Source organism: Crotalus tigris, unplaced genomic scaffold (assembly GCF_016545835.1).
Source record: "Crotalus tigris isolate CLP2741 ecotype Arizona unplaced genomic scaffold, ASM1654583v1 scf7180000018553.2237530, whole genome shotgun sequence".
NCBI classification, from domain to species: Eukaryota; Metazoa; Chordata; class Lepidosauria; order Squamata; family Viperidae; genus Crotalus; species Crotalus tigris.
The window spans coordinates 1,369,626-1,384,104 of record NW_024097074.1 but is presented as its reverse complement, the minus strand read 5'-3'; the positions used below and the strand labels follow the sequence as shown (position 1 = coordinate 1,384,104).

At 41.8% G+C, this 14,479-nt stretch overlaps 1 protein-coding gene across 2 annotated transcripts in view; it reads left to right on the top strand.

Annotated features, from left to right (window-relative positions):
• SLC26A3 (solute carrier family 26 member 3) overlaps positions 1-13,633 on the top strand; it is a 37,493-nt gene extending 23,860 nt beyond the window's left edge. The window contains exons 12-21 of one of the 2 annotated variants that reach the window (XM_039354486.1): positions 650-745; positions 3,192-3,298; positions 5,604-5,673; positions 5,768-5,860; positions 6,144-6,239; positions 7,085-7,318; positions 8,363-8,417; positions 9,484-9,632; positions 11,324-11,389; positions 12,259-13,633. In XM_039354486.1, coding sequence (XP_039210420.1) covers positions 650-745; positions 3,192-3,298; positions 5,604-5,673; positions 5,768-5,860; positions 6,144-6,239; positions 7,085-7,318; positions 8,363-8,417; positions 9,484-9,632; positions 11,324-11,389; positions 12,259-12,282 — 990 coding nt within the window. In that variant the 3' untranslated portion in view covers positions 12,283-13,633. The remainder of the gene's footprint in view (positions 1-649; positions 746-3,191; positions 3,299-5,603; positions 5,674-5,767; positions 5,861-6,143; positions 6,240-7,084; positions 7,319-8,362; positions 8,418-9,483; positions 9,633-11,323; positions 11,390-12,258) is intronic. The other variant, XM_039354487.1, reaches the window with a different exon arrangement.
• Positions 13,634-14,479: the final 846 nt, after the last annotated feature.

Here is a 14,479-nt window from a genome sequence, read left to right as displayed (position 1 = left end):
GGCGAAAAAACCAAAGCTTGTGAATTTACCAGACGGATGGCATGGGGAACAAAGCTATTACAGAATCGGTAGTCCTGCTAGAAATACTTTGAAACCTCCTCCCAGTGGGGAGCAACAGAAACAGACCATAAAGTGGGCATGTGGGATCTCTAACAATGCTTCAAGCTCTAAGCTCTGAGTGCTTATAAGCAGCATCCTGAATACCAGGGAGCGAGCTTCCTATGATCTTCTCAGCTGTCCTCACCACTCTTTGTATGGACTTTCTATCTGAGCAACTGCTGCCCCCAAAGCAGACAGTTCAATGAATCTGTTTTCCCCATTGTCTTGGCATGTCAGAAATTCACAAAAGGGGTTCACAAGACCCCAGGACACTGCAACCATCATAAATATGAACCAGCGCCCAAGCCTCTGAATTTTGATCACGTGACCATGGTCGTAGGTGTTAAAAACGATCATAAGTCTCTTTTTTTAGTGCCATTGCAACTTTGAACTGTCACTAAATGAATTGTTGTAAGTCGAGGACTATCTGTACTCTGAGATACTTCTCTCTCTTTCTCTCGTCTCTCTTTATTTCTTGCATTGTGGGGTGTTTTTTTTTCCCGTTTCCCGTGTCTGTCTTTCAACATGTACGTTATTCTTTCATTGACAGTCAGTCCTTGCAGCTTTGGTTCTGGGCAATTTGAAGGGGATGTTGATGCAGTTCAAAGAGATTGGAATTCTGTGGAAAAAGGACAAGTGTGACTGTGTAAGTGACTCCTCACCCAGCTGTGCAAATAGCGATTCAAACATAAACAATGTCATTGAACATGTCTGAAAGGGAGACCAAAAGCAGGGGAATCTGTCAGCCATTTTGTTCTGCTTTGGTGAAGTTGGTGATTCCCCCCCCACACACATACACTCTGCTCTCATTTTCACGAAAAGTTTATAAAAGGAGCCCTGGTGGCGCAGTGGTTAGAATGCAGTATTGCAGGCTAATTCTGCCCACCGCCAGAAGTTCAATCCTGACCAGCTCAAAGTTGACTCAGCCTTCCATCCTTCCGAGGTTGGTAAAATGAGGCCCCAGATTGCTGGGGGCAATATGCTGACTCTGTAAACCACTTAGAGAGGGCTTTGTAAAGCCCTGTGAAGCAGTATATAAGTCTAAATGTTATTGCTATGCCTCCCTCCCTTTCCTTCCTTCCTTCCTTCCTTCCTTCCTTCCTTCCTTCCTTCCTTCCTTCCTTCCTTCCTCTCTTATTCACTTTCTCATTCTCCTTCCTGGTAGCACAGTGGTTAGAATGCAGTATTGCAGGCTAATTCTGCCCGCTGCCAGGAGTTCAATCCTGACCGGCTCCAGGTTGACTCAGTCTTCCATTCTTCCAAGGTCAGTAAAATGTAAAATGAAGACCCAGATTGTTGGAGGCAATATGCTGACTCTGTAAAGCACTTAGAGAGGGCTGTAAAGCATTGTGAAGCGGTATATAAGTCTTAAGTGCTATTGCTAAAAGGAGTTTCTTAATCATACACTATTTAACTAACCATGCCAAATTAGCTAATGCTAGTAAGTGCTTTCATTCGCAAATAGAATGCACGATTGTGTATTTGGGTGAATATAGAAATAAGAGAAATGGACCCAAAAGAAGGTAACAAAGATCCATGGACCTGAATAAACATGTAACAACAAAGATATCATGGAGGCAAAGCCTATTTTCAAACACAGTCACACTGAACTGAAACTGAGCTGAAAATACATATTTGTGTATTCATGTTGATGGGATGTCTAATGCACAATCTTTAGTGCTCTCTGAGTTTCATTGTTTTCTTGCAGAAGTCTCATTGCCCAAACTGGGCAACATTATCAGCGCAAACCCCACTTCCTTCTAGCACTGATGATGTTACCTAGTTGGGTCATGAAACGTCTGCAAGAAAACCACCAAGGTCAGAGAGCACTACGAACCCTGCATTTCAACTCTAGGCTACAAATATTCTCCTTTATTGGTGTCTAATGGGATATATATATAGTTTTATCAACAGTGTTTCCTTGACATTTCCAGACAGAGCTGGGGAAAGTGTCTGAAAATCTGTAAAACCACTGCAAAACAAGGCTCAAAAAATGAAGCAAAATTGTTGGACAGTAACCTTCCCAGTCGGGAGGAGGGCTGACATAGGGAATTAGCCTGGACTCACTACATAAATACAAGAGGGTGAAGTCTGAGTAGTCCTGAATGCCTTTGAGACTTCTCTGGTCTTTCCCATGCGAAAGCTGCCAGTCGGGGAGATTCCTGTAGTATAGGCAGAGAACAATAAAGTAGCTAGTTTGAACTCTACACTTGTAAGTTTGGTTGTTCGTATCTGATAAAAACAGACCAACATCTGACTTGATACAAGGCAGTGTCTAAAGTTCTGTACATTGTTAAATTCCTTGCATGCCTACTCAGAAAGCAACTACTACGTCTACATGTCAAACAATGATATTGTCATCTATCACGTGAAGTATTAATACCACTCTTCAATGCCTTGGTAAGGCCACACTTGGAATACTGCATCCAGTTTTGGTCACCACGATGTAAAAAAGATGTTGAGACTCTAGAAAGAGTACAGAAAAGAGCAACAAAGATGATTAGGGGACCGGAGGCTAAAACATATAAGGAACGGTTGCTAGAATTGGGTATGTCTAGTTTAACGAAGAGAAGGACAAGGGGGGACATGATAGCAGTATTCCAATATCTCAGGGGCTGCCATAAAGAAGAGCCTTCAGGGGCTTTGTTTTCCAAAGCCCCTGAAGGCAGGACAAGAAGCAACGGGTGGAAACTAATCAAGGAGAGAAGCAACCTAGAACTAAGGAGAAACTTTCTGACAGTGAGAACAATTAATCAGTGGAACAGCCTGCCTCCAGAAGCAGTAAATGCTCCAACACTGGAAGTTTTTAAGAAGAGACTGGACAGCCACTTGTCCGAAATGGTGTAGGGTTCCTGCCCGAGCAGGGGGTTGGACTAGATGACCTCCAAGGTCCCTTCCAACTTTACTACTATTACTATTTATCAGCAATAATTTTTACAAAAAATGTTACATGAACCATCCCTACTATTTCTAGCATAGTTTCTCATATCTTGCTGTTGGTGAGGACCAGAAATTCCTTGCTGGTAATTTTCTCTAGTCAAATATATCAATGGTTTAATGTTTATTTAATGTTTTGTTGTTGTTGTTGTTAGCTTGTCTGGATTGTGACTTTCCTGGCTGCCCTTCTACTGGGACTGGATCTTGGCTTAGCTGCCGGCCTTGGATTTGAGCTCCTGACAGTTGTATTCCGGGTCCAGTTGTAAGTAAATACTTATTTCATTTGTCAGCTCAACTTCCTGAAGTGGAGGAAAGACATAAAGTCATTTCAAGTGGAGTGAAATCATTTAACCACCATATTATGGTCCATTTTCTGTCACAAATACACTACAGACAATATGCAGATCAAATATATGCGCCATATTTTCCTATTTTTCACCTGGACTGATGCTGTAGTATCTCCAAGGAAGTTTCCATGATGCTGTTATCATTTAGTGACCGTCCCAGGTTATGATGGAACCTCTCCCCCCCAAAGGTACTTATGACTCAGATTTAAAATTCCAAAGCTCCCTCAGTCACATGCTTGTATTTGGGCTGCTTAGCAACCAGCTCGCATTTACGGCCATTTGCAATATTCTGTGGTCACATGACCACGATTTGTGTCATCTTTTTTGTGCCAGAAATTGGCGTATACTTCCAGTTTACAGAGGGAAAGAACACCCATTACAAACAAGGGATTCTCTTGTGCTCTTCGCTTAATGACCGTGGCATTTGCTTTATGACCGGCACCTTCGCTTAACAACCACCACAAAAAAAAATTGTCATAAAATAATGACTGGCATAATTTACAGACATAATTCCAAACTCAATTACAGTCCTAAGTCAAAGGCAGAGTCCCTAAAGACCTACACATGCTAAAGATGTAGAGACTGCTAGAGATAGTTGTTGTTGTTCAGTCATTAAATCATGTCCAACTCTTTGCGACCCCATGGAGCACAGCACGCCAGGTCCACCCCTGTCTTCCACTGTCTCCTGGAGTTTGCCCCAATTCCCGTTCATTGCATTGACAACCCTTTTCTAACCATCTCATGCTCTGCTGTCCTCTTCTTCCTTTGCCTTCCATCTTTCCCAACATAAGAGTCTTCTCCCAAGAAGTCCTCCCTCCCCGTTAGGTTATTTTATGAGACTTATATACCGCTTTAAGTGCAAGCACTCTCTAAGCGGTGTACACCAGTAAGCAATGTATATATATATTGCCCCCAACAATCTGGGTCCTCATTTTACCTACCTTGGAAGGATGGAAGGCTGAGTCAACCTGAGCCGGTGAGATTTGAACCGCTGACCTGCTGAACACAGTCAGCTAAAGTGGCCTGCAGTACTGCACTCGAACTGCTGCGCCACCTCGGCTCTTTTATTCATTGTAGTAACACTCATATTTTTTATAACATTCGACCGGAATTCCATCTAAGCATGGTGATCATACAAATATTCTCATATTATTTAGTGCATATACTGTTTTTACTCTAATACTATTTCCAACATTAAAATTCACCCCTTTTCATCCAAGCATATTTATTTAATTTTATTTTCTTTGACATATATGATAATTCCTCCTTTCTTGTTTTATGCTAATATTGTGTATAATGTTTCTAAATTTTACTTTCTCTAGTAATTTTCTATAATCCTATTCTATGTAAACTTCCTAAAGATACATCACATCTATATCCAATTTCCTTAAATTGTTAAACGTCTAAACTCTTTTTCTTGATATATTTAATCCATTAATATTTATAGGAAAGAGCTTAATTACATCTCCCATTTTTAACTTGATCTATTTTTTTTGTTTTTATTTTGTTTTATACTTCTTGTCTCTATAAGTCTGCCTTTTGCTTCTCTTTCTAACCTTTCTCTTTCTTGTAACTTTTGTATTTCTCACTCTCGATCAACTTCATAACTCGATCTTCATCATAACTTTTACTCTCCGGCTGTTCCCTACTTTCTTGTTCTTCTCCTTGTGAAAAGTAACTCTCATAAAAGTCCTGTGCTTTCTCAAGTGTATCTATCTTGTATTTTTTCTCCTGCCAAGTTAAAAGTATGCCTTCAGGTATTAACCAACGAAACTTGACTTTATATTTAATTAATTGTGTCCATTCAACGGTCAGGGTTAGTTGAGTTCCTTTAGGATTGACTAATTTGATCCCCTTGCAGTCCAAGGGGCTCTCAAGAGTCTTCTCCACAATTTGAAAGCATCCATTCCTTGAAAGCATCCATTCTTTGAAAGCATCCATTCTTAAGATGCTCAGCCTTGTGGTCCAAGTCTCACAGCCATACATTGCTACTGGGAAATACATTACTACTGGGAAAAGAAATTACTTCCAGAATATCAATTTTGTAATTCTGTCTCTATTTTCTCGAAGGTAGCACCATTGAATCCAGCAATGAATATTCCCAAATTTTGTAGCTTAAGGGATACTACAGATATAAGCAAAGGCCCGCATCATTATTAGAATAACAGTTGATCCCATTCATTCTGCATTAATCAGCTCGTTTGCCTCTTCTCTTTTCAGTCCAAAATGCACACTTTTGGCTAACGTTGGAAGGAATGACATCTACAGAAACAGAAAAGACTACTCAGATGTAAGAACACCGTATTGTTAATTGCAATAATTTAACACGCACAGTTTTGGCAGTAGAGTGCCTCAAAATTAACAGGTGATATTTTGCTGTCTAGATATATGAGCCAGAAGGAGTGAAAGTTTTCAGGTGCCCATCTCCAATCTTTTTTGCTAATGTTGACTTCTTCAAGGAAAAATTGACTGCTGCGGTAAGTATTGCACAGACCATAATCTTAACAGAAATGATTTCCCATAAAACTTTTAATTTTAAAACCATATATACAGTGGCAGGAAATGTCTCACTTAGCAACAGAAAATTTGGGCTCAATTGTGGTCGTAAGTCGAGGAATACCTGTACAATTAAACACATAACTAGAATCTATTTAAATCAAATCCATGTTTTCCACTTGAAAAAATACAGTAGATTGTACTAAGGTGATTAAAATATATATATAATCAAATATCTGCTAAAACAATGATTCCATATTTCAGGTTGGTTTTAAACCATTGAGGGTGTTACAGAAACGCAACAAAGCTCTAAGGAAAATAAAGAAGATGTTAAAGAAGGGAGAACTTCAAGAAACTCCAGTAAGAATCCTTAATTATTTGAATGATAACCACAAAAATTGTGACCGATCTCTTTCACGTGCACTCTCTCTACATCAGACATGTCAAACACAAGGCCTGGGGGCCGGATGCGGCCCGCAAATTGGTTTCATGTGGCCTGCGAAGCCATCCTGGAAACAGTGAGGGAACGGCCCCCACTGCCTTGGCCCTGGCCCAGGCCGGCCGGGAGCCAATGTACAATTTTGTGGTGGCCATCTATGCTGAAACGCATTCAGTCTTAGCTCCACAAGACGGTCTGGAAACAGTGAGGAACCAGGACAACCTTGAGCAGCAGCCTTGAGGAAGTGGAGCTGGGCTTGGTGCGTGGGTGCTCAAGGGCCAGACTGGGCATTTGACCTCTGCTGCCCAGGGCTCCGGGCAGCCCGCACCATCATCCAGCCCCCCCCCCCCGCATGGCCTGAGAGGAACAGTGAGGTTCTTCCAGTGGACCATGCCTTGGCCTTGCCCCGGTCCCACCCCCTTCTGCCAGAGACCCTCAGATCTGTCCCATTCCTGCCCAGGCCCCCACAGGCCCCCTTGACGCAAACGATGTATAGTTGGCCATGCCCACCCAATAGGCCACACCCACTCCATCCACGCCCACCCAGTAGGCCGCACCCACCTTGGCCACACTCACCCGGCCCCCCGAGGGCAACCGCAATGCTGATGCGGCCCTCAATGAAATTGAGTTTGACATCCCTGCTCTACATCCAAAAGAAGCCATTCAGCCTTCAATTTCAGAACTGGCTGGTCAAGTGTTCCGATTTCTCTTTTTGTGGTTAAGAAGCATTCTGAACAGTTTCCTTCTTTCCTTCTATTTCATTCAGAAAGGTTTTCTTTGTACCGTCACTAATGCGACCGACTCAGATGAAGAGCTGGACAACAACAGGGTTGAAGAACTGAGTCAGCCCATAAATACGAAGGATTTTCCAGTTCTGATAAACTGGAACGCAAGCCTGCCTCCCAACATCAGAGTTCCGAGAATTGATGTCCATAGCGTCATTCTTGATTTTTCAGCAGTGTCCTTTCTGGATGTTTCAGCTATGAGAATCATCGGAGAGGTAAAATTGTGCTGTGAGCTGCGCATAGGTGTCAGGAAGGGCATCCGGCTAGTAAGTGCTCAGCTCCTCTCAGTCACCCAGACTCCACCCCAATGCAAGGGTTTTTAAAAGAATATAAAGATTGAGTTCACTCAGGATGAACTGCTCATGGATCCTTGTGTGTGTGTGTGTGTGTCTCTGTATGTGTGTGTGTATTTGTGTGTGTGTGTATGTACTTGTGTGTATGAGTGAACTTAATCTTTACAGAACAGAGTTGGAAAGGACCTTGGAGGTCATCCACTCCAACCCCCTGCTCAAGCAGGAGATCCTATAGTACCCGTGGTGGCGAACCTATGGCACATGTGCCAGAGGCGGCACTCAGAGCCCTCTCTGTGGGCACCTGTGCCGTCACCCCAATCCTAGGCCTTCAGCTGAGTTTTATAAACCCTTTTCGCTTTAGGCCTCTGCCACCGTGTGCAAAAAAAAAAAGGTTCAATTAATCAATTTCAACTTCTCGGGGGAAAGAAAAGGATCTCGCAAAGTTGAAATTGATTGATTGAACTTTTTAGTCCCACCCAGTCTGCCATTACCACCGCAGCCACGCCCACCCAATGGGTCATACCCACCCCCTGAGCCACGCCCACCCGGCACCCGATGATACATAAATGGGTTTTGGGTTGCAGTTTGGGCACTCAGTCTCTAAAAGGTTCGCCATCACTGTGCTATACCATTCCAGAAAAATGATTATCCAATCTCTTCTTAAAAAATCTCCAGTGATGAAGCACCCACAACTTCTGGAGACAACTCAACGTAAGGAAACAAGATCTGAGCTTGTTTCTCTCAAAGTTTAGCCTTTCTAATCCCAGACTACATAGAAATAAAATACAATTCACAGTTACTCATTTGTTGCTAATCACAGCGATAGCAGACAGAACTGCAAGAATGTTATGCCGGTGGCTATTATTATATCTATATAGTTATTATTCTGCTATTATCGTATTCTAAATTATTGTACACGCCTTTGTCTGCCTACAATTAAATATCACCCATTTCTCCTTTGAACAGACTTTAAGAGAATTCATCCGGGTTGATGTTGAAGTTTATATTGTGGGCGCACATGGTAAGGCTCTTTCTTAGTGACTGTTTTGATCTCCTTATCGATGTCCATGTAAAACAATACTGTGTGTGTGTGTGTGTGTGTGTGTGTGTGTCTGTAAATTTAGATTTTGCTGACAAAAGAGTTACAGGGAGACTAGTATAGCTATTTCAAGCTATTTAGCTCTCATCAGCTAGCCATACCCTTCTGAGATTCAAACCTGGGCTGCTTGCATGTTAGGCAGCTATATTAACCTCTAGGCCACGGGTTCTCCTCACTTCTGTCAGCTGAACCAGGGAGGATACATAGTAATTGGGTGTGTATGTGTGTGTGTATAGTATATACATATACATATACGCATACACATACGTATACGTATATGTAGTGTATAAGTGTGTGTGTGTGTATACATATATACACACACATACATACACAAACTTATATATTTATATTTTATATATTTATATTTTAAAAGCTGCTTTTAAAAGAAGGAAATAATTGCACTCCTAATGTTAGAAAGTGCATTCCTGCAAATGTGATACTGAACACAAAATATGTGGAACAAATCAAATGATACAGATAGTCCTTCATTTACGACCACACGAGTACAAAATTTCCATGGCCAGACAAAACAGTGGTTAAGATGAGTTTTGCCCCATCTTATGATCTTTCTTGCCACAGTTGTTAAGTTAATAACACGGTTGTTAAGTGAAATCTGGCTTCCCCCATTGACTTTGCCTGTCAGAAGTTTGTGAAAAGGGATCACATGAGCCTGAGACACGGCAACCGTCATAAAATATGAACCTGTGGCCAAGCCTCTGAATTTTGATCATGTGACCACAGAGATGCTGTAATGGTTATAAGTGTAAAAAATGGTCATAAGTAACTTTTTTCAGTGCCCTTACAACTTCAAACAGTCACTAAATGAATTGTTGTGAGTCAGGGATTATCTGTGTTGTTTAAAACTCAGTCACATCGTTTTCTAGGCCTGTAATTCTGTTTCTCTTTTTCCCTCTTCCCTCTTTGTTTTTCCTTCCCTTCCCCCCCCCAATCTACCCCTACACACACACACACACACACACACACAAAGATGGTCTCCTGGAGAAGCTACAGAGATGTGGATTTTTTGATGACGAAATTAAGCCCTCCATATTTTTCCTGACCATTCATGACGCAATTTTATACATATTGATGAAGGAGGAAACGATCACCCGCTTATCAAAATTAGAAGCCATCACGGTGAGACTGTTCATCCCTATAGTTCAAAAGCAGAATTTGGATCCTACCGTTTTCAGAATGTAAAAACAAAAACATCATTGAAGGATGAATGGAACTCGGCAACCAAAAATTTTCATGGCAATGAGAACATATTGGGGTTTCTCTTTTCCACTTAGATGTCCCAAAGGTGCTTTTTCCAAGAGGCAATTGGACTTTCTTGTTTTTCTTTGAAGACATTTCGCTTCTCATCCCAGAAGCTTCTTCAGCTCTGACTGGATGGTGGGGAAAGTCCCCTTTAACACTGGTTGGGATTAAAAGCACAATCTTGAAAATTGTAAGAGTAAATTCCCAGGCAGTGTTAAAGCAAGCCAATCAAAGCAGCAGTGTCTTCTTTAAATGTTCCCTTCTGTTAGAAATTCTGTTTATATATAGCACCACAGCTCAAACAAAGTGTACAGTCACCATGTGCTTTACTGCTTAACTGTAACAGGAAACAGGAAACTCTACTTATGACGAAAGAACATAGAGTATATACCAGTGGTGGCGAACCTATGGCACGGGTGCCAGAGGCGGCACTCAGAGCCCTCTCTGTGGGCACGCGCGCCGTTGCCCCAGTCCTAGGCCTTCAGTTGGGTTTTATAAAACCTTTTCGCTTTAGGCCTCCGCCGCCGTGTGCAAAAAAAAAAAAAAAGGTTTAATCAATCAGTCAATTTCAACTTCTCACAGGAAAAAAAAAGATCTTGCATAGTTGGAATTGATTGAACTTTTTAGTCCCACCCAGTCTGCTGTTACCACTGCAGCCACGCCCACCCAATGGGCCACGCTCACCCGGCACCCGACGATGCATAAGTGGGTTTTGGGTTGCAGTTTGGGCACTCGGTCTCTAAAAGGTTCGCCATCACTGGTATATACCATAGATCCAAAATTGTAAACACTGCCATCTACTGGCTGAATACTACTGTAGTTGTTGCACAAAAATACATTCCAACAATGAATTCCAACCCCTTTTTATGGCCCACATGTGTGGGTTAGATTGCCTCTTCTCACACCCACTGAATTGTTCCTTTACTGCCTGCTTCCTGCAGATGTCTACGACCATGGACTAAAACAGTGATGGCGAACCTTTTAGAGACCGAGTGCCCAAACTGCAACCCAAAACCCACTTATGCATCGTCCAGTGCCGGGTGGGTGTGGCCCATTGGCTGGGTATGGCCCATTGGCTCAATTTCAACTTTGCAAGATCTTTTTTTTTCTCGCAAGATTTTGAAATTGACTGATTGAACCTATTTTTATTTTTTTTTGCACACGGCTGCGGAGGCCTAAAGCGAAAAGGTTTTATAAAACCCAGCTGAAGGCCTAGGACTGGGGCGACGGCGTGTGTGCCCACAGAGAGGGCTCTGAGTGCCGCCTCTGGCACCCGTGCCATAGGTTCGCCACCACTGGACTAAAACATGAGTGTTTGTAGGGTACAATGAAAAAAGTCCAAAGGGGGCGACATTGTGTCGCGTTCTGCTCTTTTTTCATGTGGCTGCCATCTTAATTTTGTGGACCATAATTTACGGATCTCCCTAGACCAATTATTTCATATAACCTAGTTTGTGAACATAGGTACTCGAACTAAGATTGCTGTAGCTACAAATCAACAGATATTTTTTTTTAAATTAAAATAAGGGAAACCCATTGTTAACAGCGGAATGTTTATTCCATTACAGGATAATCAAAACAACAATCACTATATAATTAACACGAGTGGAGGACTACGCAATCGGGACCTAACGGTAAGGCTCTCTTCCCCATCTTGAATGGGATCAATAAAATTGAAAGTCTATAAGAGTCTCTTGAATGTAGCTCTCCTAGAACAGGGGTCCCCAACCCTCTGCTGTGGCCCATTGCCAGGACTTGAGCAGTTTGGAACCAGGCCATGGAAGTGTGGGGGGGACGAGCGCGTGCACACATCCCCACTTACGCAAGCAGCAGGCGTGCAGAACCATCCCCTCTTCCCCCTGCCAGTCCGTAAATCCCGAAAGATTGGGGAACTCTGTCCTAAAAGGCACGAGGCAGCTGAATGTTGATGAGAAGGAAAGTAGATCACAAGGACTCCTAATTACAAATATTTTTCATTTTAAACATGCTGAGGCAAATTCCCAGTTTCTCATTGCTAAATACAGTTAGTTCTCGATTTATGTACACAACTGAGCTCAAAATTTGTGGCTAAGCAAGACGTCTGCTAAAAGTAAAGTTTTGCTCCATTTTATGACCGTTATTAAGTTCAGTTAGTAACACAGCTGTTAAGGAAGTCTTCCCCATTGACCTCGCTTGTCAGATGATCGCAAAAGGGGATCCCACGACCCCGGGACAGTGCAACCGTCATAAATACGAGTCAGTTGTCGAGTATCTGAATTTTGTCTTTCGCAAGCTTGAAAGACAGTCGTACGTCGCTTTTTTCAGCGCTCTTGTAACTTTGAACGGTCACTAAATGAACTATTGTTCAATCGAGGACTGCCTGCACGTTTTTTTCTGGATCCAATTCCACTTTTGGTGACCACGTCTGAGGACCTTATCAGGCATAACCGCTTTTTGGGCAACTCTACAAAAGTGACTTGCTGTTCGTTGACTTCCTAAATCTTTGTTTCTTTCGTTCCCACAGGAATCAATAGAAACGAGAATGTAAAAGAACCGCCCAATCTTGAAACAACTGATAAAAGGAGATAAAATGTTGGTTCTCCAACAGGATCCCACATTGAATGAGGACAGAGGTGAGGGCCTGTCCCTCTTGTAAGGACATTAAGTCACATACACAAACATGTATGTACAAAAGAAGGTGGGCCTTCAACTACACGCCATGCCTGACTTCCGGCAGATTTAATTCCTTTCACGGATGCTTCAGCATCATAGGCAACCATTTTTTGCCTCTTAAAACTTTTTTTTTTTAACATCTTGTTTTGTTTTTCATGGTTTCTTCAAAAAAATGTTTGGGGTGTTTTTTTATTTGAACTTTTTTAAAAAATAAAATTAAAACAGATTAAAAAAAAAAGGAAGCACTTAACCAGGCTATCCCTGTATATGAGTGTGTAGATCGCATGTTGTGTGAAAATGCTGATCTCAAAGAGCACTTGGTTTATGCAGTCCCCCAAAGATGAAATATCCATTTCGTTGTATATTCCTCTACTATGCAAATATGTATATACAATATGTGTAAATAATTCCGTTTGTCGGTTGAAGATTGTACATTTCCACGTTGTAAATTGTTTATAGGCTTCGATATATTTTTTTCATCGTTTTTAATACTTTGTATTTTGTTATGTAAATATTGCTTCCATAGAAGTTTTTGGGTTTGTTTTTTTTTTTAAGCAAAGGCTATAAACGAAAGGCCTTTATAATTTATAACCACAATCAGGACTAGAATTTCCCATTTCTGAGCAAGGTGGGACTCGCACTCGGTTTAAAGACCTTTTTTATCACACTAATTAGGCGAATCGCTGAAGTTAAGTAAAACCTGTGGTTGTTAAATGAGTGTAACTTCCCCCCCCCCATTGATTTTGCTTCTCGGAAGAGCTCAATTTTTGATCACGTGATCTTGGGGCTGCTGTGACGGTCGCTAAGTGCAAGACTCGGTTGTAAGTTAATTTGTTTGTAACTTTGAACAGACGCTAAACGGATGTCAACTGAAGACTACCTCTGACTTGCTGTTTATTTGAGCAAAATGAAAACCCTAAAAAAATAAAATCCTCTTTTAAAGAATGCTTTAAGGTCTGTAGATCTGTGGCATTTTAAAACCAACGAGAAAAACTCAACGGCCTTTTAATGTTAGGAATGGCCCGTGATTGATAAAAGAAGTCTCTCTCCGATGGAATTTGAATTTGATTCCTAGTGTTTACCTCATTCACGTAATTTTAAAATCCGAATTGTGCTTGAAATCTAAAAATTAATGTTACCTATCCAATCACAGTGGATACCTTTCTCTGATATGCTTGATTTTTAATGCAATATTCGGTAAGCAAAAAATAAAGCATATTTGTTTTTAAAAAATGCTGCATTATATATCTGTGTGCTTAAACCAACGGTTCTCAACCTGTGGGTCAGGACCCCATTTGGGGTCGAACGACCATTTCACGGGGGTCGCCAAACAACCCAGTCCGCCATTTTTTTCTCCTTTTCCTTAGCTGTGCTACTCCCTTTTATTCTATTGGCTTTTGAAAGCCAATACAATAGACTCTCTCGAATAGAGTCTAATTCTATTGGCTTTCAAAAGCCAATAGGAATTGTCCAGGCTGTCTCTGCCCTGCTGAGCCCGCCAAAAGTCCCATTCTGCAAACGGTGCTGCACCAGTTGAGTAGTCCTCGACTTACGATCGGTTGAGTAGTCCTCGACTTACGACCGGTTCGGGTCGCGGCATTAAAAAGGTTGAGAACCACTGGCTTAAACAGTGTGGTCCTTATTCGTAAAATGTCTCCCAGCAACTAGTACTAGCCTAACTCCTCATATGTTTACAAGGCAATCTTACACATCACAAGTTCTCCAAGATGGCAACACTATACTTTACCAATAAAAGAAAATACTCAAATTAGCCACCATCGCTGCTGGATACTTTCCAATGATACATGCATTTTTGTGACCCTCTATTACAGTGGTTCTCAACCTGTGGGTTGGGACCCCATTTGGGGTCGAACGACCATTTCATGGGGGTCGCCAAACAACGCAGTCCGCCATTTTTTTCCCCTTTTCCTTAGCTGTGCTACTCCCTTTTATTCTATTGGCTTTTGAAAGCCAATAGAATAGACTCTTTGAATAGAGTCTAATTCTATTGGCTTTCAAAGCCAATAGGAATTGTCCAGGCTGTCTCTGCCCTGCTGAGCCCGCCAAAAGTC